At 39.8% G+C, this 21,946-nt stretch overlaps 1 protein-coding gene across 2 annotated transcripts in view; it reads left to right on the top strand.

Annotated features, from left to right (window-relative positions):
- The window catches only part of trip10b (thyroid hormone receptor interactor 10b), a 29,575-nt gene extending 7,778 nt beyond the window's left edge, over nt 1–21,797 (top strand). Inside the window, exons 2-15 of one of the 2 annotated variants that reach the window (XM_074629707.1) lie at nt 1,149–1,264; nt 1,404–1,457; nt 3,291–3,438; nt 3,580–3,642; nt 6,049–6,153; nt 6,428–6,556; nt 6,777–6,923; nt 9,119–9,280; nt 12,050–12,220; nt 15,463–15,572; nt 17,847–17,979; nt 18,086–18,153; nt 18,505–18,623; nt 18,739–21,797. In XM_074629707.1, coding sequence (XP_074485808.1) covers nt 1,149–1,264; nt 1,404–1,457; nt 3,291–3,438; nt 3,580–3,642; nt 6,049–6,153; nt 6,428–6,556; nt 6,777–6,923; nt 9,119–9,280; nt 12,050–12,220; nt 15,463–15,572; nt 17,847–17,979; nt 18,086–18,153; nt 18,505–18,623; nt 18,739–18,884 — 1,671 coding nt within the window. In that variant the 3' untranslated portion in view covers nt 18,885–21,797. The remainder of the gene's footprint in view (nt 1–1,148; nt 1,265–1,403; nt 1,458–3,290; nt 3,439–3,579; nt 3,643–6,048; nt 6,154–6,427; nt 6,557–6,776; nt 6,924–9,118; nt 9,281–12,049; nt 12,221–15,462; nt 15,573–17,846; nt 17,980–18,085; nt 18,154–18,504; nt 18,624–18,738) is intronic. The other variant, XM_074629708.1, reaches the window with a different exon arrangement.
- Nucleotides 21,798–21,946: the final 149 nt, after the last annotated feature.

Genomic DNA, 21,946 nt, shown 5'->3' with positions numbered 1-21,946 from the left:
TATTTTATGTTTATACTAGAACATGTTTACATGTTGTAATGTTCAAAAACTCTTTATTTTCCTCATACTGCCTGCCTGAATATCCTCATATTTACCCTCTGACTGAAACGCTCAGTTTTAGTACATTTCAACGGAATTGCAACTGAATTGCGTTGCTAGGCAACAGTTTGGCTTTGTCTAAAATCGCATACTGTGCACTACACACTCAATATATGTACTATAATTCAACATACTTTTATGTAAATGAACAGTAGTATGAATCTTTTCGGGCGCACTGAGTAGTAATTTATGTCGTCACTTCCTGAGAGCCTCCTTGCCGGTTGCAGACATGTAACCATGGTAACCCGAGCCAACCTCATGTGACCAAAACGACGGTTTGTGAGAATCAAAGTCTGAATTAATTTAAATATATAAGCAAAGAGAAATCTTAAAGTTAAATCAAAGCGTTATTAATGTTACAGAGCTGTCTGTCAACGTTGTCACTACCCCATTGCATTGTGGGATATATACGCCGCAGTGTTGCATACTTTAATATTTCTATTAGTTTCATACTAAGGTTTCGGAAATACTTAAACATCTCACATACTGTTTTATTGTACTGAACGGCATGTTAGTATGGAATTTCACAACCCTTGGTTCCATGTTTACTTCCTGTCAGCTGATGTTATTCACAAACACTGCAGCCAGAAATAAACTGGGACACATTTAGAATGTTTACGTTTAAAACGATGTAATGGTCTAAATATTGTATATTTGTGACATCACAAAATTACAGAAATCCTGACGGCTTGTTTCAAAGGTGCAGTTTCTGAATATGGGCTGTGTGTATTTCGCCGTTTCAATACTTTCATAGTATTTCTATAGCACTTAAACCTGCTTTATAATAAAAAAAATAGAAATAAAATCTCACTTTTTACAATATGGGACCTTTAAAATTGGAATGTGCACAAAAATGGGTGCAAGTTCAACACTGATGTAACCACCCCCAACTTTAACTTCATTAACTTTGTTTAAATTCCAAAATGCTGTGTCACCATCCAAAAAGCTTTAGACTGCACTGTGTCAGCTGTATCGCTCAACAGATGCAGCAGCGTTTGTGTGCTTATACATGTATGAAAACATGTTGCTTTGTGCTGTTCCTCTCACAGGACCAGTACGATCACATCGACAAGCATACGCAGTGCGGCCTCGACCTGGTGGAGCGCTACATAAAGTTTGTGAAGGAACGGACAGAAATAGAGCAGAGCTACGCTAAACAACTCAGGTGTGCTTTTTGATTTTTTATAAGCTTGTTTCTGAAGGTGTATTTATATCTACATGAATTTGGAACTTAACTGTATTGTGCATTTATGTATGTGAGTGTAATAGAGAGTCACACTGCTTCTTTTTCACTGTCTTAATAGGAATCTATCAAAGAAATATGCCAAACGAGGGAGCAAAGAAGAGCAAGACTGCAAGTAAGAGAACAATAACAATTGCCATTCTGTTGCTAGGGCAACAGCTTTGGTGCAAGTTTACTTCCCGTCAGCTACTGCATTAATAAACACTGCAACAGGAAATACAAAGGGCCCCATTTAGACTGTTTATGTGGTCAATTTTGAATAAGTCCATATATAAATTACAATGTACTACTCACTAAAAAGCCTTAGTCACTGTTGCTGTAAGGCTGTCAAGCTTTCCGTTCTTGCACCACATGCAGTAGGAATGATAACGGTGGCAGATTTACTACTTAAAACTTGCATTTTGATTTCACACAGATGTAACAAAAGCAGGCTTCTCATTTCTAGCTGACAACTATGGATGGTGTCAATTGTTTGAAAACTCCATCACCAGTTCACTTTTGATGTTTTGCGCTGACTCGTTTTAAAATGACAATCCTGTAAAAGCGTCTGAAATATGCACATGAAGGCTACATGTTATAATGCTAAAAGGCTGATGCTAAAGCTCAGGAAGAAAAATCAGCATCCGAACCAGCTGATGATCCATAGAGAACACATGGAAATACTAGTTTGTTCTAGTGTTATAGTGCAGTATTGTAAGTAAAAATGTAATTTATTCATTCTGACGTAACCCTTAGATGGTTTTAGTGCTTACTGTGGAAAAACAAAACTTGGACAACAAGCAACACCGTGGTTCTATTTATGATTTAATGTTCTTATAGTCAAAACGTATGCGTCACTTATAAAAAAGAAAATAATTTGAGGATGAGGAATAACTGATGATGATATTTTACACATCTTTGGCTTGAGATTCTGGGGTTTAAAGTTCCCCAAGATGAAAAAAAAAAAAGAGCAGACAAGCTACTGTGTCAGTTAAAGGGCGGGTCCATCTGCTTTTTTTTTTTTTTTTTTTTTCAAATGGAAACGCCCACTCAGCCGTTGCAAGAAGCAGGTACCAAAGTGAGCTAATCATGAAGCTAACCAATAAGGTTATGAATAATGTGAACGCTAGCACTAGCTGAGTAAATGTTAGCTGTACTAAGTTTGGAAATAACTGAAAGGGCTAGTTTGGATTTTTATGAAGTGGGTTTGTATGTACACTCTGCAAGGTTAAATTACTGGTTTTGTGAATGGAGTCTGGTGGCTTTGTTAGACAGCGACATAACGGCTTCAGTTCCCCGTTGGAAAGGGCTGTCTGACGGTGAGGTAAAGCAGCTCTGGACGGGAACAGCAGAAAATGTACTTTAGCCACCTTAAAAAAGGCCCACCTCAATTTAAGTGTACACTATATTTAGAATATTTTCACTGCTTTACCTTGCGACTTACCTCGCCATCTTGAAAACCACCAGACTCCATTCACAAAAACGGTAATTTTACCTCCCACAAAACGAAAGAGTTGCTGGTCTACCGCTGCACCGAACGGTCAGTTTGTTTATGTTATTGTGTGACTTTCTGTTCTGTACATAGCGTTAAACTCTGATATAGTAGCATCTTGGTTCCCACAGGGTGGATGTTAAAGTCCTGAAAAGATATTCTTCTAAAGAAACCTTAAAAATAATGCTAAGTTTCTACTGTCGCTTGTAAGCTAGTTAACAGGACATGCTATCGTTTGCAACCAACGCAGATAAGCACTCACTTTAATTCATCCATTTCATGTTTTCTCATGTCTTTTATACATATCACACACTTATTAGAGCACATCGCTTCGACATGCGGAGAGATCCAAAGCTTGACAGTGCCTAGTTACGGTTGCTAAGCTGTCATTGGATTTGGGTTCAGCAATTGGTAAATTAAACTTTGGTCTCTCCAGCTGTGATGATTTTCCTAATTGTCTCTCCCTCCTTGCTGCAGATTCAGCAATCACGCGTCACTCCAGGAGATCCTGAACGAGCTGAACGATTACGCCGGCCAACGGGAGCTCATCGCTGAAAACATGATGACCGGCATCTGCGTGGAACTCACCAAGTACCTTCAGGATCTCAAACTGGAACGCAAAACGGTGAGAGAAGGAGGAAGATCACACGGGGGAGGGAGGGAGGACAGAGGGAACAAGGAACAGGGAAGTTTGGCAGATTGAAGTGGTTCACTGAGTCATCATCTTAAACTGCAGCTCATTAACTGAAACCTCTTTCTTCCACAGCACCTGTCTGATGCCAAGAAGGCCCAGCAGAATTTAGAGGGCACCTTTAAACAACTAGAAAGTGTGAGTCACGTGTTCCTGTTGCTTACAGGCATCTAGTTTGGATCACATGATCTCCTCCCAGGGTCCCATTTCTTCCGATTTATTGCAATTTTTCACACTTTTTTTTCCCCTTTTCGTTATCTCAACATGTTTCTGGCACTGCACAGTGTGTATAAGCCCTACTGTTTCCACCCAGAGGGCAATAGAGCTACACCAAATGTCTTTTACCAGCGGAGGAGAGCTGCTTGCGACACTGCGGCGCGGTTTGAGCTGCGCTCGCCGCACATCACAGCAAAGCCGGCGTGGCGTGGCACAAGCCATTGGGAATAACAGGTTTCAGACCGCAGTGGTAGCGTCGTTGCGTTGTGTCTGAACAGATCTTCAGTTAGTGAGAGACAGAGAGGGAAATTGAGAAAACTAAGAGAAAGAAATACTCAAGCAGAGTGAAAAATGAATGAATGAAACTGATGAATATTAGCCTAGGTCATACCAGAGATTCACACAAGTTCGAGGCGAATTATACAATTTTATTTCCTGAATATAAGTAAAATAAAAAGTAGGCCTATTTAAAAAAAAAATAAAAAAAATACTGTTGCAGTGTATTTATTGTTTTTTTCAGGGCTGTCAATCAATTAAAATATTTAATCATTCTCTTCCTTCCCGACCAGCTAGTAGACATGGTTGGTACTATTGGATTTTCTGGTTTTCTACTTTCATTTAATTCCAGTATCTCCACTGTAGCTTTCAAACTGAACCTGGTACAACCTCCGGAAGATCGATTGCGTAAATGCGCTAAAGAAATTAGTGGCGTTAAATCAAATTTAGGTTAAGGCGTTATCGTGTTAATTTTGACAGCCCTACTTATTTTCATTCTTTACCAGTCACCAGAATGCAGGAAAAGACTCTGAAACTCAATTTCTTTTGGGGGACGACCCCCAGACTCCTACTTTGGTTTTGAAATCCTCCCTATTTTTGAGGTCTCAAAGTTGTATGAGTATGATGATTGTTATTTAAAGGATTTGTTTGCCTAAATTAGGAAAAGAAAATCTCACTTACCTCTTGCAGTCATGCAGGTAGTTTTTGTGGCTTTATTTTACAGGTCTGTCTTTCCCATAATTTCCAAGCAATTTCTTAAATGTTTCCTGGAATGAACTGTTAAAGAAGTACTACTAGTACTACTAGTACTACTACTACTACTACTACTACTACTACTACAACTAATACTACTACTAATAATAATAATTATAATAATAATAATAATAATAATAATTATTATTATTATTATTATTATTATTATTATTATTATTAATATTATTATTAGGGGGAATTCAACCAAAGTTCATAGACCTTTATTTTAGTTAGTTTTGTTGAGAACAAAATCAGTTTTTGACAGAGGAATTTTCTTGAAAGGAAACCCAAGTAAATATATATTCATAATTAATTTATTGTTTTATTTATTTATTATTCTTCATATATGTTGAATTATGTGTTTGCCTGTGACAAATAGCACATTTTTGCATGTTCAGGATTCAAGATTCAATAATGAATTGCCATATCAACTGCAGTTGATTAGGAATTAGTTTTTTTGTGCGCTGAACAACAAAACATATAATCACAGAGCACACACAACAAAAACACACAATTACAACACAGTAACTGTGAAATAAATACAATAGTGCAACTAGATGGCTCATGCCCATAGTGACAAATTAAAGTGCATGTGCAGACCTGCTGTGCACGGACTACAAGAAGTTAAGCAAGTTTCACTGTCACAAACTGTCACTATATCCTGACAGTAGTGCATGAGACATCTTCTAGTGGACTGTTTAGCTGTAAAATGAGAAAGTTTGCTGTGGCCGGTGGGCGGTGCTATGTTTTGGCTCGACTGTTTTCAACATGCCGGCCGGGTCACAAACGTTCTCATTTTAAACAGTACACTAAATGTTTCTGAAAACATTTGAGGCGAGAAATAGGCCTTACAGTAACAGAATATTGATTCATATTTGATCAGCGCTGCCTAGTTTGACCGTTTGATCTGAGTTTGTGGTTTCCGCGAGCAGAGATTGAGAACTGCTGGAGAGAGACTGCTCGGCTTTGATTGGTTGTTGCGGTGAAATCTTGCAAATGCCATTGGGAGCGCTAGGAGGATAAAGAGGAACATGATTTTTTAACAGATTATCTGTCTCATGCACTACTGTCAGGATATAGTGACAGCTTTATAAATATTACTTTTAATCATATTTGTTCAAAGTTACCGACTGCAGCTTTAACACACAGTAACATAACGTGCATTATTTGGTGGGCAGTACCCTTGCATTTGGGACTGTGTTCCCTGACTAAATTGTTAATACTACTGAAGCTCTATTCAAGTGTATTAATTAAAGTGTATGTCTGTCTCTGTGTTTGTGTGTGTGTACATGCCTGCAGACTAAGAAGCGCTATGCCAAGGAGTGGGCAGAGGCTGAAAAAGCCACACAGCAATCAGAGAAAACAGAGAGCGACCTCAATGCCACCAGGCTCGATGTCGAGAAGGTAAACACACACACACACACACACACACACACACACGCACGTTGGCATCAACAACTGAGCACAATTTTTTTTTTCACCTTTGGTTTTTATATTTTCAGTCAACAAAAGAAGTCCTTGAACTTTCCTTGTCTGTCTCCCTTTTTTCACCTCCTTGTCTCCTCTCTCCACTTCCTCCCTGCATCCCACATTTCTCCCACTTTGCATTTTGTTTTGCATCATATCTCCCTCTTCCTGGATCATTTTCATGTTCCCCTCCCTATCTTTCGCTCTGAAGGCCAAGCAACATGCCCATGCCCGCACACACACAGCGGAGGAGTGCAGGAACGACTATGCAGCACAGCTCCAGAAATACAACAAGGAACAAAACTTCTACTACTACTCAGAGATACCGCAGATCTTCAATGTGAGACAGAGACACACGGAAACACACACACACTCACAATGCAGCTGGGCAGAGCTCACACACCTGCTTAAGTTACGTAATAGAAACCAAACACACCCTTTCAAAATGTGATCCATCTCCAGTGTTTTCATAAGCATTTGAATGTGACATTTATAAACACAGACAGTGTGAATATAATATGGAATTTAAGGAGGCAGTTGTATGTTTGTGTGTCGAACAGAAAATGCAGGACATGGATGAGCGGAGGATTCGGCGGCTGGCGGAGGGCTACTGCCAGTTTTCAGACATGGAGAAGAAGGTGCTGCCCATCATCACTAAGTGTTTAGAGGGGATTTCTGCAGCAGGAGTGAAAATTGATGAGAAACAGGTAAATGTTAGATGTTTGTTTGACTGTACGTGTGTCTATTAGTGCTGCCAATCGATTAAAATATTTAATCGCGTGATTGTCCATAGTTAATCGTAATTAATCGCAAATTAATCACACATTTTTTATCTGTTCAAAATTAACCTTAAAGGGAGATTCGTCAAGTATTTGATTCTTTTATCAACATGGGAAGGGGCAAATATTCTTCATGCAAATGTATGTATATATTTATTACTGTAAATCAATTAACAACACAAAACAATGACAAATATTGTCCAGAAACCCTCACAGGTACTGCATTTAGCATAAAGAATATGCTCAAATCATAACATAGCAAACTGAAGCCCAACAGGCAACAACAGCTGTCAATGTGTCAGTGTGCTGACTTGACTATAACTTGCCCCCAAACTGCATGTGATTATCATAAAGTGGGCATGTCTGTAAAGGGGAGACTCGTGGGTACCTATAGAACCCATTTTCATTCACATATCTTGAGGTCAGAGGTCGAGGGACCCCTTTGAAAATGGCCATGACAGATTTTCGGCACCAAAATTTAGTGTAAGTTTGGAGCGTTATTTGAGTATAGTAGAGTATGACATGGTTGGTACCAATGGATTCTTTAGGATTTCTAGTTTCATATGATGCCAGTATCTTCACTCTAGCTTTAAAACTGAGCCCGCTACAGTGTAAAATCACAATTTGTGTTAAAGCGCTATTATCGTATTTCAAATATATTTAACACAATCAGTTACATTTCTATTAACTCACAAAAAGCAACTAAATTCTGATTTGACAATGTTATTACCGGGCTCTTCCAGACATTTACATGAAAAAAATATTCTTTTTAATAAAAAGAATAAAAAAAGGTCCTCCTGTTGTTCACTATAAAGTCATGAATGTTGAACACGTTATTATCGAGTTAACTTTGGCAGCCCTAAAAGAAATACAAACAGGGCAGAGCGTTTTTCCCCCTATAGCAGAATGATAGTGTGTGGAGCAAGACGTTTCTTTAGCACCGACACGGGGCTGTGGAGACGAGTCTGGCTATGCAAGACTACTGCGGATAACCCCTGCTGTTGTTACCTTTGGACAGAGCCAGGCTAGCCATTTCCCCCTGTTTCTAGTCTTTATGCTAAGCTAAGCTAATCGCCTGCTGGTTGTAGCTTCTTTTTGCCGCACACATTAGAGTGGTATCAATCTTCTCAATGTCCTCTTTGTCAAGAAAGCGAATAAGTGAATCATTTTTTCCCTGTGGAGTTTTCTTGTAAACAAACAAAAGTTATGTTTACATTCAGTGTTACTCACCAAGATGCATTGTGTATATCCTTGAGGTCTAACAAATGTGTTTACTACATTTCCTTTCTCATAAAAACAGTTGCAAAGAAGATTTTTAAAGTATTTTAAATCCTGCATTGTTTACATGCATGTTTACTAGCTTGCAGTCTTCTTCTCTGTCTTTTCTGGCACATTGCTGCATTTCTTGGTGTGTTAAAAAAAAACACAGGGAACCTTTAAGGTCACATTTTCTAAATTTGAAATACTGCAAAACCAGTACACCTAGTTTGATTCGTATAGAACTTGCATTTCTGCATTGTGTTGTAGTTTTTGTAAACATTGTACCTGTTTTGTGCATTTTTCATGTTGTGTAGAGTGTGTTGTCTAAAGAACTGTCTTAATGGCCTACAGTACTCTTGATGATAACTGATTGCTAATCAGTGGCATAAAGCACATTATTTCCAAAATAATAGAAGGCCCTGTAACGGGTTTCTCTTTCTATGTACACAAGTTTATGAGGTTTACTACAGCAATCCAATGCAACGCTCCTTTTTTTGTTTCAATACTTCATTGAAAGAAAGGAAATGTATGTATAACATGAGCAAGGCATCCTTGCTCATGTTATACATACATAAGTCTAGACTTATGTATAGTGTGATTAGTATACACCGGCACACACCAACCTGTATACACGCATATATGCATATTAAATAATAATAATAATAATAATGCAACAACAAACCTGTTGTTGACACTGTGTGTGTGAGAGGTGTTGATTTATCTCTACAGTAATATTTAAGGCAGGGGTTGTTGTAGGGGATTTTTTATTCGCTCTTCCATGTCCTGCTCAGTACATCTTGGTCACAACTATTTAGTGATTGTGTGTTAAATCTTAAATATGTGTCTGTTTTGACTTCCTGCAGGATTCGATACTGTTCATAGAGCAGCACAAGTCTGGTTTTGATCGACCTGCAGATTTGGAGTTTGAAGACTACACCCAAGGAATCAAACCAGCAACCTCTGACTCCAGCCTCAACCCCCCCAAAGTGCGCGCCAAGCTCTGGCCTTTCAGCAAGAAGAACAAGGTGAATTTGCACTCTGTTCGCATTAGATTCACTTCACTTTGAGTTTGTCATGGACAAGTTATTTACTGCCTCTCCCCTCTCTGCTTCGCCTGCTTCTGACAACCTGAAAATCCTCCCTGTCCTGTTCTTTGAATGTAGCTCAGGTAATCCGGGCTAACAAGTTGTTATCGGGCTAAAATGATCCTGTCACGTCTAACCAATGTGACTTGGTCCTTTAAACACAGTTTAAAGGTTGATTTGTTAGTTTTTCTTGAAACATGGCGTGCTCTTATTTCTGAAAACGATAATGAGCACCCACCATATAATTGAGTTCTCATCAGAGAGTGCTTCACAGTTTAAATCTGAAGCCTTAAATAAATTCTAATTATGAAAATAAACCCTGCGAAAATCTCTCTTAAAGCAAATTAAATTCACTCTAGAACCAGAGATACAATTGTACAATATTTGTGTTCAGTAATCAATCTCATTTAAATAATTTACACATAATTTATGAACCCACTCCAGTTAAAAACTGAGTGCATGATGCAAGTGCATTTAACACATTTTAGTGTTTAATGTCAACAAATCCCATGTAAGACCAAAACCAACAAAGCGTCAGTCCATCTCTCAATACTTCCAGAAAGTTAATCTTTAGAGTGAAGTTAATCTCTTCCACTCCTTGAGGGCACCGGCGCCTTCGGCCGACTTTACTTTTTTCAGAGGCTGTAACAGGCTGAGTTTTAGAGCTAGACGTGAACGCTACGAAGTTCCGCTAAATTTTGGCAAGGAAAAACTGTCATGGCCATTTTCAAAGGAGTCCCTTGACCTCTGACCTCAAGATCTGTAAATAAAAATGCCCACTTCATGATAATCACATGCAGTTTTGTGCATGCAGTACAAATGTGTTATTTTTGCCTATTCTAAAATGATGTATTTGAATATTTCTGCATACTGGGGTCCCTAAACAGTCTTGAATTACATAAATTGGGTCTCACTGTAAAACTGAGACTCTTGTGGATCCAATGAGCCCAACTGTATTCATGTGTGATGATGTTAATCCCCATAGTAGCCATTTCATTGTAGTGAGACCATGGTTTAAAACTTGACCTCACTGTATAAAATGACCTGTGGTGACCTCTCGGATAATCACAGCCTCATGAAACTTTACAACCACAAATAGAGACCCAGAGCATTCAGAGGATGGGTGGCTTTCCTAAGATAGACAATAAGGGGGTTTCTGAGCAGATGTAATGCAAAAAAATGCAATTCTTGCAGAAATCTCCAAATGTCAAAAGTTTTTGATGCCAAATCACAGCATGGCTTTTTCTATGGTGTTCCTCAAGGACTTGGTGTCCTGATGTGGTATTTTGGAGGGATTATTTATACTTTTTATCAATTCTTGAGTGATAAAAATTGACAAATGTAGCACCAAATCTGTGTAACAAATGATATTAACCCAAAAATTGCTGCAGTAACTTATGAGACATAATAGAGCATGAGGTTGGCCATCATATACTTCCATTCTAATGTTCTAAGCCTTTCACAATTAATTTTAATAATTAATTAAATTTTTATTACTGATTTATGACTACAACAACTTGACACATAGTGCTGAGCTGCATCTCAAATTAATCTTCAGGTTCCAGCTTTCAGATGATGTACACCACTTCTATGTGACATCTACTGTTGACCTGCTATCTCCCCCTAAAACCCCCTGAACCCCCCTAAAAAAGGCAAAGATGGGTCTATGAAAAGGAGGGGTGGAGTGGAACAGGTTAACTTTAAAAACGGGTCACAAATATATATTTTCATTTTTAAAAAAAGGCCAAATGATAATAATTTAATAATAATAGTAAAACAGCTGCACACTGTAGTTTTTAGCAAACGTTACTCATACAGGAGTAAATCTGTTCGGGACTATTTTCAGCCGCAGAATACATATTCAGATTGATTAAAAATAAACTACAGTGCTCATGTTCATTGTAAGAATGAAACATGTAACCCAGTGCAACGGTGTGGCTCTCTGATGTAGAGCAGTAGAGCTCTACGGCACAGAGGAATGAGCTATATCAGGCTTTGTTAGTCGGATCAATTCATTGTTGGTTTTGGTATTTTAATGGGATTTGTTGACATGAGAAAAATAAATATCAAAAGACTCATCCTTTAATAACCTTTAATGTTTTCATTGCAAATAATAATTTCGTCAACATTTCTCAATACACGTCTAAGAAAGGGTATAATCTTACAGCTAACAAGGGATGCACTGATACCGATACCGGATCGGATATCGGGCCGATACTGACTCAAACAGCTGTGGATATACTTGTACTTTTGCAGGTTTGACGACTTGTTGTAGATGCATTTTAAAACCGCTTTAAAGAACTTAAAAATCAACAGTCAAATCTGCACAAAGATCAGGGCCCAGATCTCTTCTCATCGTCCTTCTGTTGAGCGCTGTAGAAGTGCAAAATGACGCTCACATGGTCTCATAACAATGCATTAAAACAAACACACACGCATGAAACTTAACACACATTCCTCTCATGTCTTACCCCACCACCCTGTTGCCCTCAGGGACTAATTCTAATTCCAGTCTGCTGCACAGACTTGCCCCAAAACAAGCCTCGCTAGTCTCTCTTTAACTCTTTGTCCACTTTATTACAAATATCTCCTCATCTGTTTGACTCCCCTTTCTTCTTCTCTTCTTTTCCTCTCCTAACCAGTGTCATTTTCTCCCTCCTCCTTTGCTCCTCTTCCTCTGCTCCCTTGTCTTTTCCCTCCCTTCCTCAGTTTGCCCCTCCGTCTTTCTCTCCCCCGTCCTCTCTCCCACCGGGCAGCCTCCCCCTCTCCCTCTCCTTCACCAAACTGCAGCAATCCCCTCTCTCTCTCTGCCTTAGAGAGTTTAATCGCTCTATCAAACCCAGGATTTCCACCTTAAAGATATTACACAAACAGCGCACGGTGAGTGACGACATCTGCTCAGGTCCTCCCCCCCGCTGTCTGTAAACGTCTCACCTCTCATTTATTTGTCTCATTGATGCTATTCACATAAATACACTGTTATATCTTTACATTCGTACAGTTACCATGCTTGTTACTGTAAAAGTGTGTTTCCCATGTGGTGTTTGTACACCTATCTCACACCGAGTGTCTGTTTCTCTCTGTCTAGACAACGCATGCTGAAAAGCACATGGTAACATTTATTAACCTTACAAAGGGAGTATACTTAAAAGGTGCTTCAATAACAGTATTCTGGTGCTGGATTCTTCTCAAGGGGAAATACTATTTAAGGAGTAACTCTACACTGGATCATGCTGCACTGACCTCTGCAGGAAAAAGGCCCGGTCACTTGTTCTGACGTTTCCAGAATCCTCAAAGACTCTTCTAATCATCAAGATGAACAAATATTTCATCCGCTGCATGAAAATAATTTATATAGCTCAATGTCACAAATCACAAATTTGCCTCAAGGGGCTTTACAATCTGGACAGCATATGACACCCTCTGTCCTTAGACCTTGGATGCGGATAAGAAAAAACTTCCCAAAGAAATCTCTTTAACGGGTGATGGTAAATGGTTTACAAACCAATTATTAACCAATACAAGTAATTAAGTGTTACACATATCTGTCTAAGTAATGTTTATAGATGTTTTAAAAACAATATCTTTAAGGTTTAAAAATAATATCTTAATCAATAACAAATACTTATATATATATATAGTATATAAAATGTTATAATGTGTGCAATAATAAACGGTTAAAATAACAAATTATAGCATTACTAATAATTAGTAAACATTAATTATCATTTATTTGTGTGTTAACATTAAAATAACTAAGTTTAATTAACCATCAATTCACCATTTATAAATGGAAGAAAGTGTTACCAAACACAATCTATCCCCGTCTCAAACCGTTCCTCTTTTGTGGACCAATTTATACTCTGACAGAAGAGGTTAAATAAAGCTACAATAGCTTCCTCCATTTTTGGACTCTCCTTCTGTCCGATTCCCGTTAAAGTGATGACTGTCAGACAACAAATTTGTCTCAACATGTGTTGATGCAAAAAATTCACAGTTTCACTTTGAGGCTGTGAGCGCCGATTCCACTAAAATTAGCTCACAGGTGTGACCGGGTTTCCCATGACCTCACCTGTAATCACAGCTGGGTGTGGCCAGGTGTGGTCTGCTGTATATGTGAGCACAACCAGCGTGTTGAAAGTGCATGTAGTCACCACTAGTTGTCAGTGCAAGCAGGATTATTTTCCTGTGTGCAGTTACTCTTTAATTTACAAAATGAAAGGCATTTTTCTCACGGCTCAGGGCGCTACATTTCTATTCAGGAAACATGTCTCTAAACTAAAGAACCAAGTCTTTATTCTGTGATGCCAAACTGATTTATAACTTTTAATTCTCTCTGTTAAGATCCAAAATCAACACTCTTATTTTGCAAATGCACCCAATGTCCAACATATATTTTATATAAGCACAGTCAGAGCCAAGAAAATAATAACTCCATGTTATTGTCTTTGTGGCATAGACTTAAAGGGTCAGTTCACCCAAATTACAAAAATAAAGTTTGGGTTTTTATATATCTGTTTCTGAAATGTCTGTTTCCAACCACTACAATAGAGAAGAATTTAAATGAAAATTTGCATTTTAAAAAATTGAACAGCAACATTTCCTTTCAGAAATAGTGTCGTTGCTACTTTGTATAATCCCAACAAATGCTGTGACCAGTTGTTCAGTCTTTCTCTTGAAGAAATGGTCCCAATCTGTTATTCTGGGGATGTTGTCTTAAAGCTGCAGTGGGTAGAAATGAAGCATATATATCCTGACAGTAGTGCATGAGAGTGCCTATTTCTCGCCTTGAATGTTTTCAGAAACATCTTGTAGTGTACTGTTTAGCTGTTAAATGAGAAAGTTTGTGACCCGGCCGGCATGTTGAGATCAGTTGAGGAAATACCAAGCACCGCCCACCAACCTGGAGCTAACTTTCTCATTTTACAGCTAAACAGTACACTACAAGATGTTTCTGAAAACAATTGAGGCGAGAAATAGACATTACAGTAACAGAATAATGATTCATATTTGATCAGCGCTGCCTAGTTTGACCGTTTGATCAAAGTTTGCGAGTGATTGACAGCTGCTTCCGTTGAATGAACAGCCAATAGGAAAGCTTCTCTCTCTGAAATGACCTGTGATTGGCCGAAGTCTCCCGTCACGGGCTAGATGTTTTAAAGCCTGAAAACAGAGCCATGAGGAGGTGCAGAAGTCTAGTTTTCTCTCAGAGCACTTGAATTACAATATGCTGAAAGGTTATTATGGATTTTTTGCCCAATGATGCCAGAAACATTCTTCCTACTGCAGGTTTAAATCTGTAATCTCATATTGTTATTTAACTCAGTCTCTGTGGAGAAAACAGGCCCTTTCTTTAGACTCAAGATTATAAGAGAATCATCCATGCTTTAGCCACAATACACAAATCACAAATTTACAAATACACAAATCACAAATTTGTTTACCTGCCTCAGTCAGTCTGCATTAGCTCAGCTCAAAGTAGTCCACTCCAAGCCTGCAGCGAGGCTTTTAACCAAACCGAGATATTTAAGAAGCAAAAACTAAAGCTGATTGTGCTTTTGTCATTGTTACTCCTCAAGTTAGGAAATCTTTCTCAAAAATCGTAGAGAATCTAGATCTGCTTGTTTTTCCCTTGATAACATTTTTTTATTTAAATGATCTTTTATGAATTAAATTGAATTCTTCCACTTACCTAAATGTACATTGGTATGGCATCACAGGAGAAAGAGTCTTACTTGTTGTATATGCATCAGTCCAAAACACTACACAGCTGAAATTCAGTGGTACTCTCAGGGATGTTATACAACTCTGAACTGTCTTTCTCCTCTCTCTCTGTCTCTAACTATGTGTGTTTTTGCAATCATTACTTTCATACCTTGACCAGAGTTTGTTTCCTTGACACAGTATGATTAAGTGTCTCTCTCCTGTTAGGTTTCTCTCTGTGTGTAGACGTCTGATTAACAGTGGGAAAGAGAGCTAGAAACATGGAGGAGTGACATCTGGTGGTGATCATTGATAAGGTTGTCGTATACATGGTGCTTAGGATAATTACTGTGTTTGTGTTGTGTGTGTGTGTGTGTGTGTGTGTGTGTGTGTGTGTGTGTGTGTGTGTGTGTGTGTAGCCGCATGCTGCAGAAGATTTCTCTCACCTTCCTCCAGAGCAGAGGAAGAAGAGGCTGCAGGGGAAGATTGACGACATCACCAAAGAGCTGCAGAAGACGCAGGACCAAAGGTGACAACATCACCAACAGCGTCACAGGCTTGTCACAGACTTGTAGTTTCATTATCACAAAATGCTATTGAGTATCAGTGCTAAATAATTCATGATGTTCACTGGGATCATATGAAGTTGTTTAGGGCAGCGTAGATTGGACCTCATGTGGTGGTATCTCTGTGTTTGGCTCGTGTCTAGAAGGGAACCCGCAAGTTGAGGATACACTCGCTAGATGGTTAAGGTTAGGATAGGTCGTCGGGCAGCGAGTCTCGCGAACGTTTTTGCAAGATTTGGCAAATCTCAGATCAGATTCCACAATTTGTAGGTTCCCTTTGAGACACGACTGTCTCTTTGGTCTGTTGGGAACCATTTAAGAGCACAGATAAAAACATAGATACAGATGTCTCTCATGTGAAATAATAAAAGCAGTTTCTTTCAACTTTGGCAGAAAATTGTGTGTTAATGTAGGACTACATCGCTTGATTGAGAAAACTGGTTTTCAAAGCTTTAAATGATTTATTTCTACAATATAATGTGATATCCTTGATATTATTTGTGTGTGTGTGTGTGCAACAGGCAAGGCTCAGATGCATACACATTTTTAAATGATCAAATAACTTGAATTAATTATGTCCCAGTTGTTCTCAGATGACAGTCATGTCTAAATGTTAGCTCAGAGTTGACATACATACACTACTACATGGCCAAAGTTGTCCAACATACTTCTGTACTGCTGGTCTGGGGCTGTTTTTCACGGTTTGGGATCAGGCCCTTAGTTTCACTTTAAATGCAGCAGCACGCAGTCAGTGATGTTTTGGACAATAGTGTGCTCCTAATTTGGGGAACACCCTTTCCTGTTTCAACATGACAATGCCCACGTACACAAAGCCAGGTCCATACAGAAATGGTTTTCCCAGTTTGGTGTGGAAGAACTTGACTAGTTCACACAGGATACGACACCGTCTGTCCTTTACAGTGCGACCCTCTCATCGGATGAGGAAAAACTCCCTCCCTCCCCCCAAATAAACGAAACAGGGAAAAAATAAAAAAAATGGAAGAAACCTCAGGCAGAGCAACAGAGGAGGGATCCCCCTCCCAGGACGGACAGACGTACAATAGATGTTGTGTGTACAGAGTAACAACATAATGAAAATACAACACAGACAATCCATATGGCAAAAAATAATACATATAATGTGAACATATGTGAGAAGGTGGATCCAGGAGGATGTCAAGCAGCTTCCCGGCGTCGCCAAACAGAGCAACACAACCTCCTCTCCACACCAAATAGATAGAGCCAGAGCAACACAACCTCCTCTCCACTCCAAATAGATAGAGCCAGAGCAACACAACCTCCTCTCCACGCCAAATAGATAGAGCCAGAGCAACACGACCTCCTCTCCACTCTGAATAGATAGAGTCAGAGCAACACAACCTCCTCTCCACTCCAAATAGATAGAGCCAGAGCAACACAACCTCCTCTCCCCACCAAATAGATAGAGCCAGAGCAACACAACCTCCTCTCCACTCCAAATAGATAGAGCCAGAGCAACACAACCTCCTCTCCACGCCAAATAGATAGAGCCAGAGCAACACAACCTCCTCTCCACTCCGAATAGATAGAGCCAGAGCAACACAACCTCCTCTCCACTCCAAATCGATAGAACCAGAGCAACACGACCTCCTCTCCACACCAAATAGATAGAGCCAGAGCAACACAACCTCCTCTCCACTCCAAATAGATAGAGCCAGAGCAACACAACCTCCACTCCACGCCAAATAGATAGAGCCAGAGCAACACAACCTCCTCTCCACGCCAAATAGATAGAGCCAGAGCAACACAACCTCCTTTCCACGCCAAATAGATAGAGACAGAGCAACACAACCTCCTCCCCAGGCCAAATAGATAGAGCCAGAGCAACACGACCTCCTGTCCACGCCAAATAGATAGAGCCAGAGCCACACAACCTCCTCTCCACGCCAAACAGATAAAGCCAGAGCAGCACAACCTCCTCTCCACACCAAATAGATAGAGCCAGAGCAACACGACCTCCTCTCCACGCCAAATAGACATAGCCCTGACGTCAGCCCCATCCAACACCTTTGGGATGGGGCGACTACACTAATGTTGTATACAGTAGTACGACGTGTCCCTTCAGCAAGTCTCCCAGCTTTTAAAAACTTCTTCATCCCTCCTGTCCTTATCAGCGGTGCTGCAGAGGACAGAAACTTCCTTAATGAGTGCTCACATTTCCAAAACGGTGACACTTTTCTTTCTCCGTCTGACCTCAGTGAAGCCCTGGAGAAGATGAAGGGTGTGTACGAGCAGAATCCACAGATGGGAGACCCCAACAGTCTGGAGCCTCAGATCTCAGAAACTACCCAGGACATTGGCCGCCTGAAGGGGGAGCTCACCAAATATGAGGTTATCACGCATTCATACACAAACACATGCTAACAATGTATGCATGGCAGATCAGATTACAGGATTTGTACAGGAAGTCTTAACATCTGTTGTTGGGTCATTACAGACGTGGCTGTCAGAAGCAGTGGGAGGAGAGGAATCTTCCAACGCTATCAACAATAATACTCAACATGGGTAAGACGTATATCACTTACCCGATATACAAGTCATTCATTTTAACATTCTTGCATTGTTAGAATCACAATTTGTCAAAACTAGAGGTGAAAGAATAAAGAAATGCAGCAGGTTGATTAGCAGGCTGATATCTTTATCATCACTGTGAGGTTGCCAGGCAACCTGCGGAAACTTCAGGAAGGCACGTCCCACCGTTTTCACATTTTAGTCTGTTTACGGATTAAATAAACAAAATATGTATAACTTGTTTATTAATGCAATTTAGAAATGGATTTTCTTACTTTTGGACGGACTCAAGCTGTTAACCCATTTCAAGTCTTTATGCTAATCTAAACTAACTTTACTGTGCAGACATGATAGTGGTGTTGTAGCACCTGACCTGCCCCAGGGCATCTACACAGAGTTCGATGACGAGTTTGACGACATAGAAGCTCCTGTTGGCCAGTGCACGGCTCTGTACACCTTTGAAGGTACGTTGTAATATTCACACTCAACTCGTACATAAGTATATCTAATTTTATCCTTTTTATATGTGTCTTAATCGTGTGTGTGTGTGTGTGTGTGTGTGTGTGTGTTTGTGTGCAGGCAACAGTGAGGGCACCATTGCCATTACGGAGGGAGAGCTGTTGAGTATAATGGAGGATGATAAAGGAGATGGATGGATGAGAGTCCTTAGAGCCAGTGGAGAAGAGGGCTATATACCTTCATCCTATGTCAAACTTGCCCCGTAACACACACACACACACACACTTTAAGTTTGTGATGGAGAGCAAGTTAAGGTGAATACAAAGTCATCCACGATAATTGGAGCTCTTCTCTACAACTTGTTATCTCAGTCTGTGACGTCTATGTTGAGATGAAAGTGAGTGATTAGAAAGCTTGTTATCAAGGCTGATTGCAATATCACACAGTCCCTGTCTCTGCGGCAGGAGAGGCTGTCTCTAAACGCAGACTGTCTGATCTTTATGGATTTCACCTCTTTTAAATCCAAACTTCTGAATGTATTCCTGAACTTTTTTTGTCACAGTGTTAAGTGACGACTCGTGCAACATATCCAACGTCATAGTAGCCGAACGCTACATATCTTTATGTCGATATATCCATTCACTTGACTTTCCCACTGCCATCTCTAATAACCTGCTGAACCTTTTCTTTTTGTAACAGCGGCCCTCTGCTAAAACCTCTTTCCTGACAGGATAATGTGACTTTTTTCTTTTTATTATAATGATGTTTTATGATTTAGAACTGGATAAAAACCACTACTCTATACAATTATCTCTCAATGGAGTGTCACAGTAAAGGATAGGTTCACATTTTTTTTACGTCGGTCTTAAAACCAGGTGGCCATATGAACACTGAAATAGGTTTTGCATGCTGCAATTATTCCTCTTGTTCATACTGGCCCTGAGAGAGAGAGATACATTCCTAATGTGCTTCCAGTGTAAGTAATGGGGGAGAAAAATCCACAGTCATCCATAGTATCAGTGTTTTTAATTTAAAATTCCTTCTGTGTGTTACTATCCCTACACTACAGCTCAACAGGAATACACAACGAGAAATGTCATACTAAAAAGACGGAAGACAGAAGACACCCTTCTGATATGAGTGACTCAAGTTTGTTGGTGCTTCCTATCATCCATTCATCCGTTTTTAACCGCTTATCCGGGGCCGGGTCGCGGGTGGCAGCAGGCTTAGCAGGGTCCCTCTCCCCAACAGCGTTTTTCAGCTCTTCCTGGGGAACCCCGAGGCGTTCCTAGGCCAGACGCGATATATAATCTCTCCAGCATGTTCTGGACCTCTTTCCAGTTGGACGTGCCCTGAAAACCTCCAAAGGAAGGCGTCCAGGAGGCATCCTGATCAGATGCCCGAACAACCTCAGCTGGCCCCTTTCGACACGAAGGAGCAGCGGCTCTACTCTGAGCTCCCTCCGGATGTCTGATTTCTCATGCTAAGCTCAGCCACCCTACGAAGGAAACTCATTTCGGACGCTTGTATCCGCGATCTCATTCTTTCGGTCACTACCAAAAGCTCATGACCATAGGTGAGGGATGGAACGCAGACGGGATGGTAAATCAAGAGCTTTGCCTTCCGGCTCAGCTCCCTCTTCACCACAACGGTCCGGTGCAGTGACCGTATAACTGCAGACGCTGCATTCCTGTCCATCTCCCGCTCCATTACACCCTCACTCGTGAACAAGACCCCGGGATACTTGAATTCCCCTGCTTAGGGTAAAGACTCAGTTTTCCGGCAGAGAACCATGGCCTCAGACTTGGAGGTACTGACTCTCATCCCGACCGCTTCACACTCGGCTGCAAACCGCCCCAGCGCGTGCTGCAGGTCACGGTCTGATGAAGCCAACAGAACCACATCATCTGCAAAGAGCAGAGACTCAATTCTGAGGTCCCCGAACCAGACACTCTCCTCCTCTTATCAGCTTCACATAAACTTTGGAATATATATTTTTAAACCAAATAAGGGCTGTGAATTTTGTCCCCCATCACTTACACTGGAAGCACTTTAAGAAAGGATGTTTTAATGGCCAGTATTAACAGGAGGAATAATTACAGCATACAAAAACTGCTTCAATGTACATATATGTGCATGGAAGTATTGTTTCAAGAGGACTTGTGAACCTAATATTTTTAACCCCACATTTTATATTAGTTTCTCTACTAAAGCGAGAGTTGCAAGGAAACTTGCTTTGCAATATTTTATATATTTTTTAATTTACCCTGAGGTAAAAACAAAGGAAAAGACACAGTGGCTATAATGATCAAAGCTAAAGTAAAAATATAGAGTTTACCATGTTATAATTCCTGGCACAAATACTTGGTGAACTGCCTGAGTTTCAGGTTGCTGCTTCAGAAATCATCACATAGCGCTGACGTCATAAAACTAACAATATGTGCAACTCAAAAGTGGATAACAAGCAATTATTAAGTCCTCGTCTTCATTTTTGAATTCCAACTTTGCACAGAAATGGCAGAGCGGTCTCAATTCTGGTTCTTCTTTGACGGTTTATATATCTGTAATACTTGTATACTGGTTTTACACGGTTTAACCATCTGTTTTCATATTTTGAGCCTCCAGATTATCACTCTTATTTACCTTCTCAAATTCTCTGAAACAATGGACATTGTTAAAAACCTTCGTCGTCATTCTGACTTGAAATCCAGATGACCTGTTCAACCAAATGTCAAAAGAATTAATGACACCAGGGTCGATTTCAAAGGAAGGAAAAGGGAGTTTTAAGATTCAGTTCCTCACTGGATCACTGCCAAGAGTGATGAACAGGAAAAACAAGACATTTTAAGCACTTTTAAAATCCGTTTAAAGACACTCCAGACGTTTTAAGACCCATACAAATACTCTTGCTTTAAATAATAATTTATTTGTGTCTGATAAGGTGAATTAACTAGTTAAATTCTTAAATTTACTTCTGCTCCCTCATTAAAAAAATGCAGAATCTATGAATATACAAATATTATTCATTTCAAAAGTTTAACAGCTCGACATAAAATGCTTCCTACTTCCTACTCACTAAGGTGAGCGCAGAGAAACGTTCCTCCTTCAGCAGATACATCAGACTTGTAGTGTCAAACTTTCTGCAATGTGAAGCTCAAATGTCCAAGAGAACAATAAAACCAAACATATTTTTGAGAGGAGGGGGACTTTAAAAATCTTTCATTGAGCCACGTAATGTTTACCCATCTCTTTCTCTACCACTCTGTTCTGCACTAGTAGATGTTTTCTCAACATTTAAGGGGTTTTATTGTATGATCCATTTTTAAAA

Source organism: Sebastes fasciatus, chromosome 3, assembly GCF_043250625.1.
Source record: "Sebastes fasciatus isolate fSebFas1 chromosome 3, fSebFas1.pri, whole genome shotgun sequence".
Classification (NCBI taxonomy): domain Eukaryota; kingdom Metazoa; phylum Chordata; class Actinopteri; order Perciformes; family Sebastidae; genus Sebastes; species Sebastes fasciatus.
The sequence above is the reverse complement of the archived record's forward strand: the minus strand, read 5'-3'. Positions and strand labels throughout refer to the sequence as shown.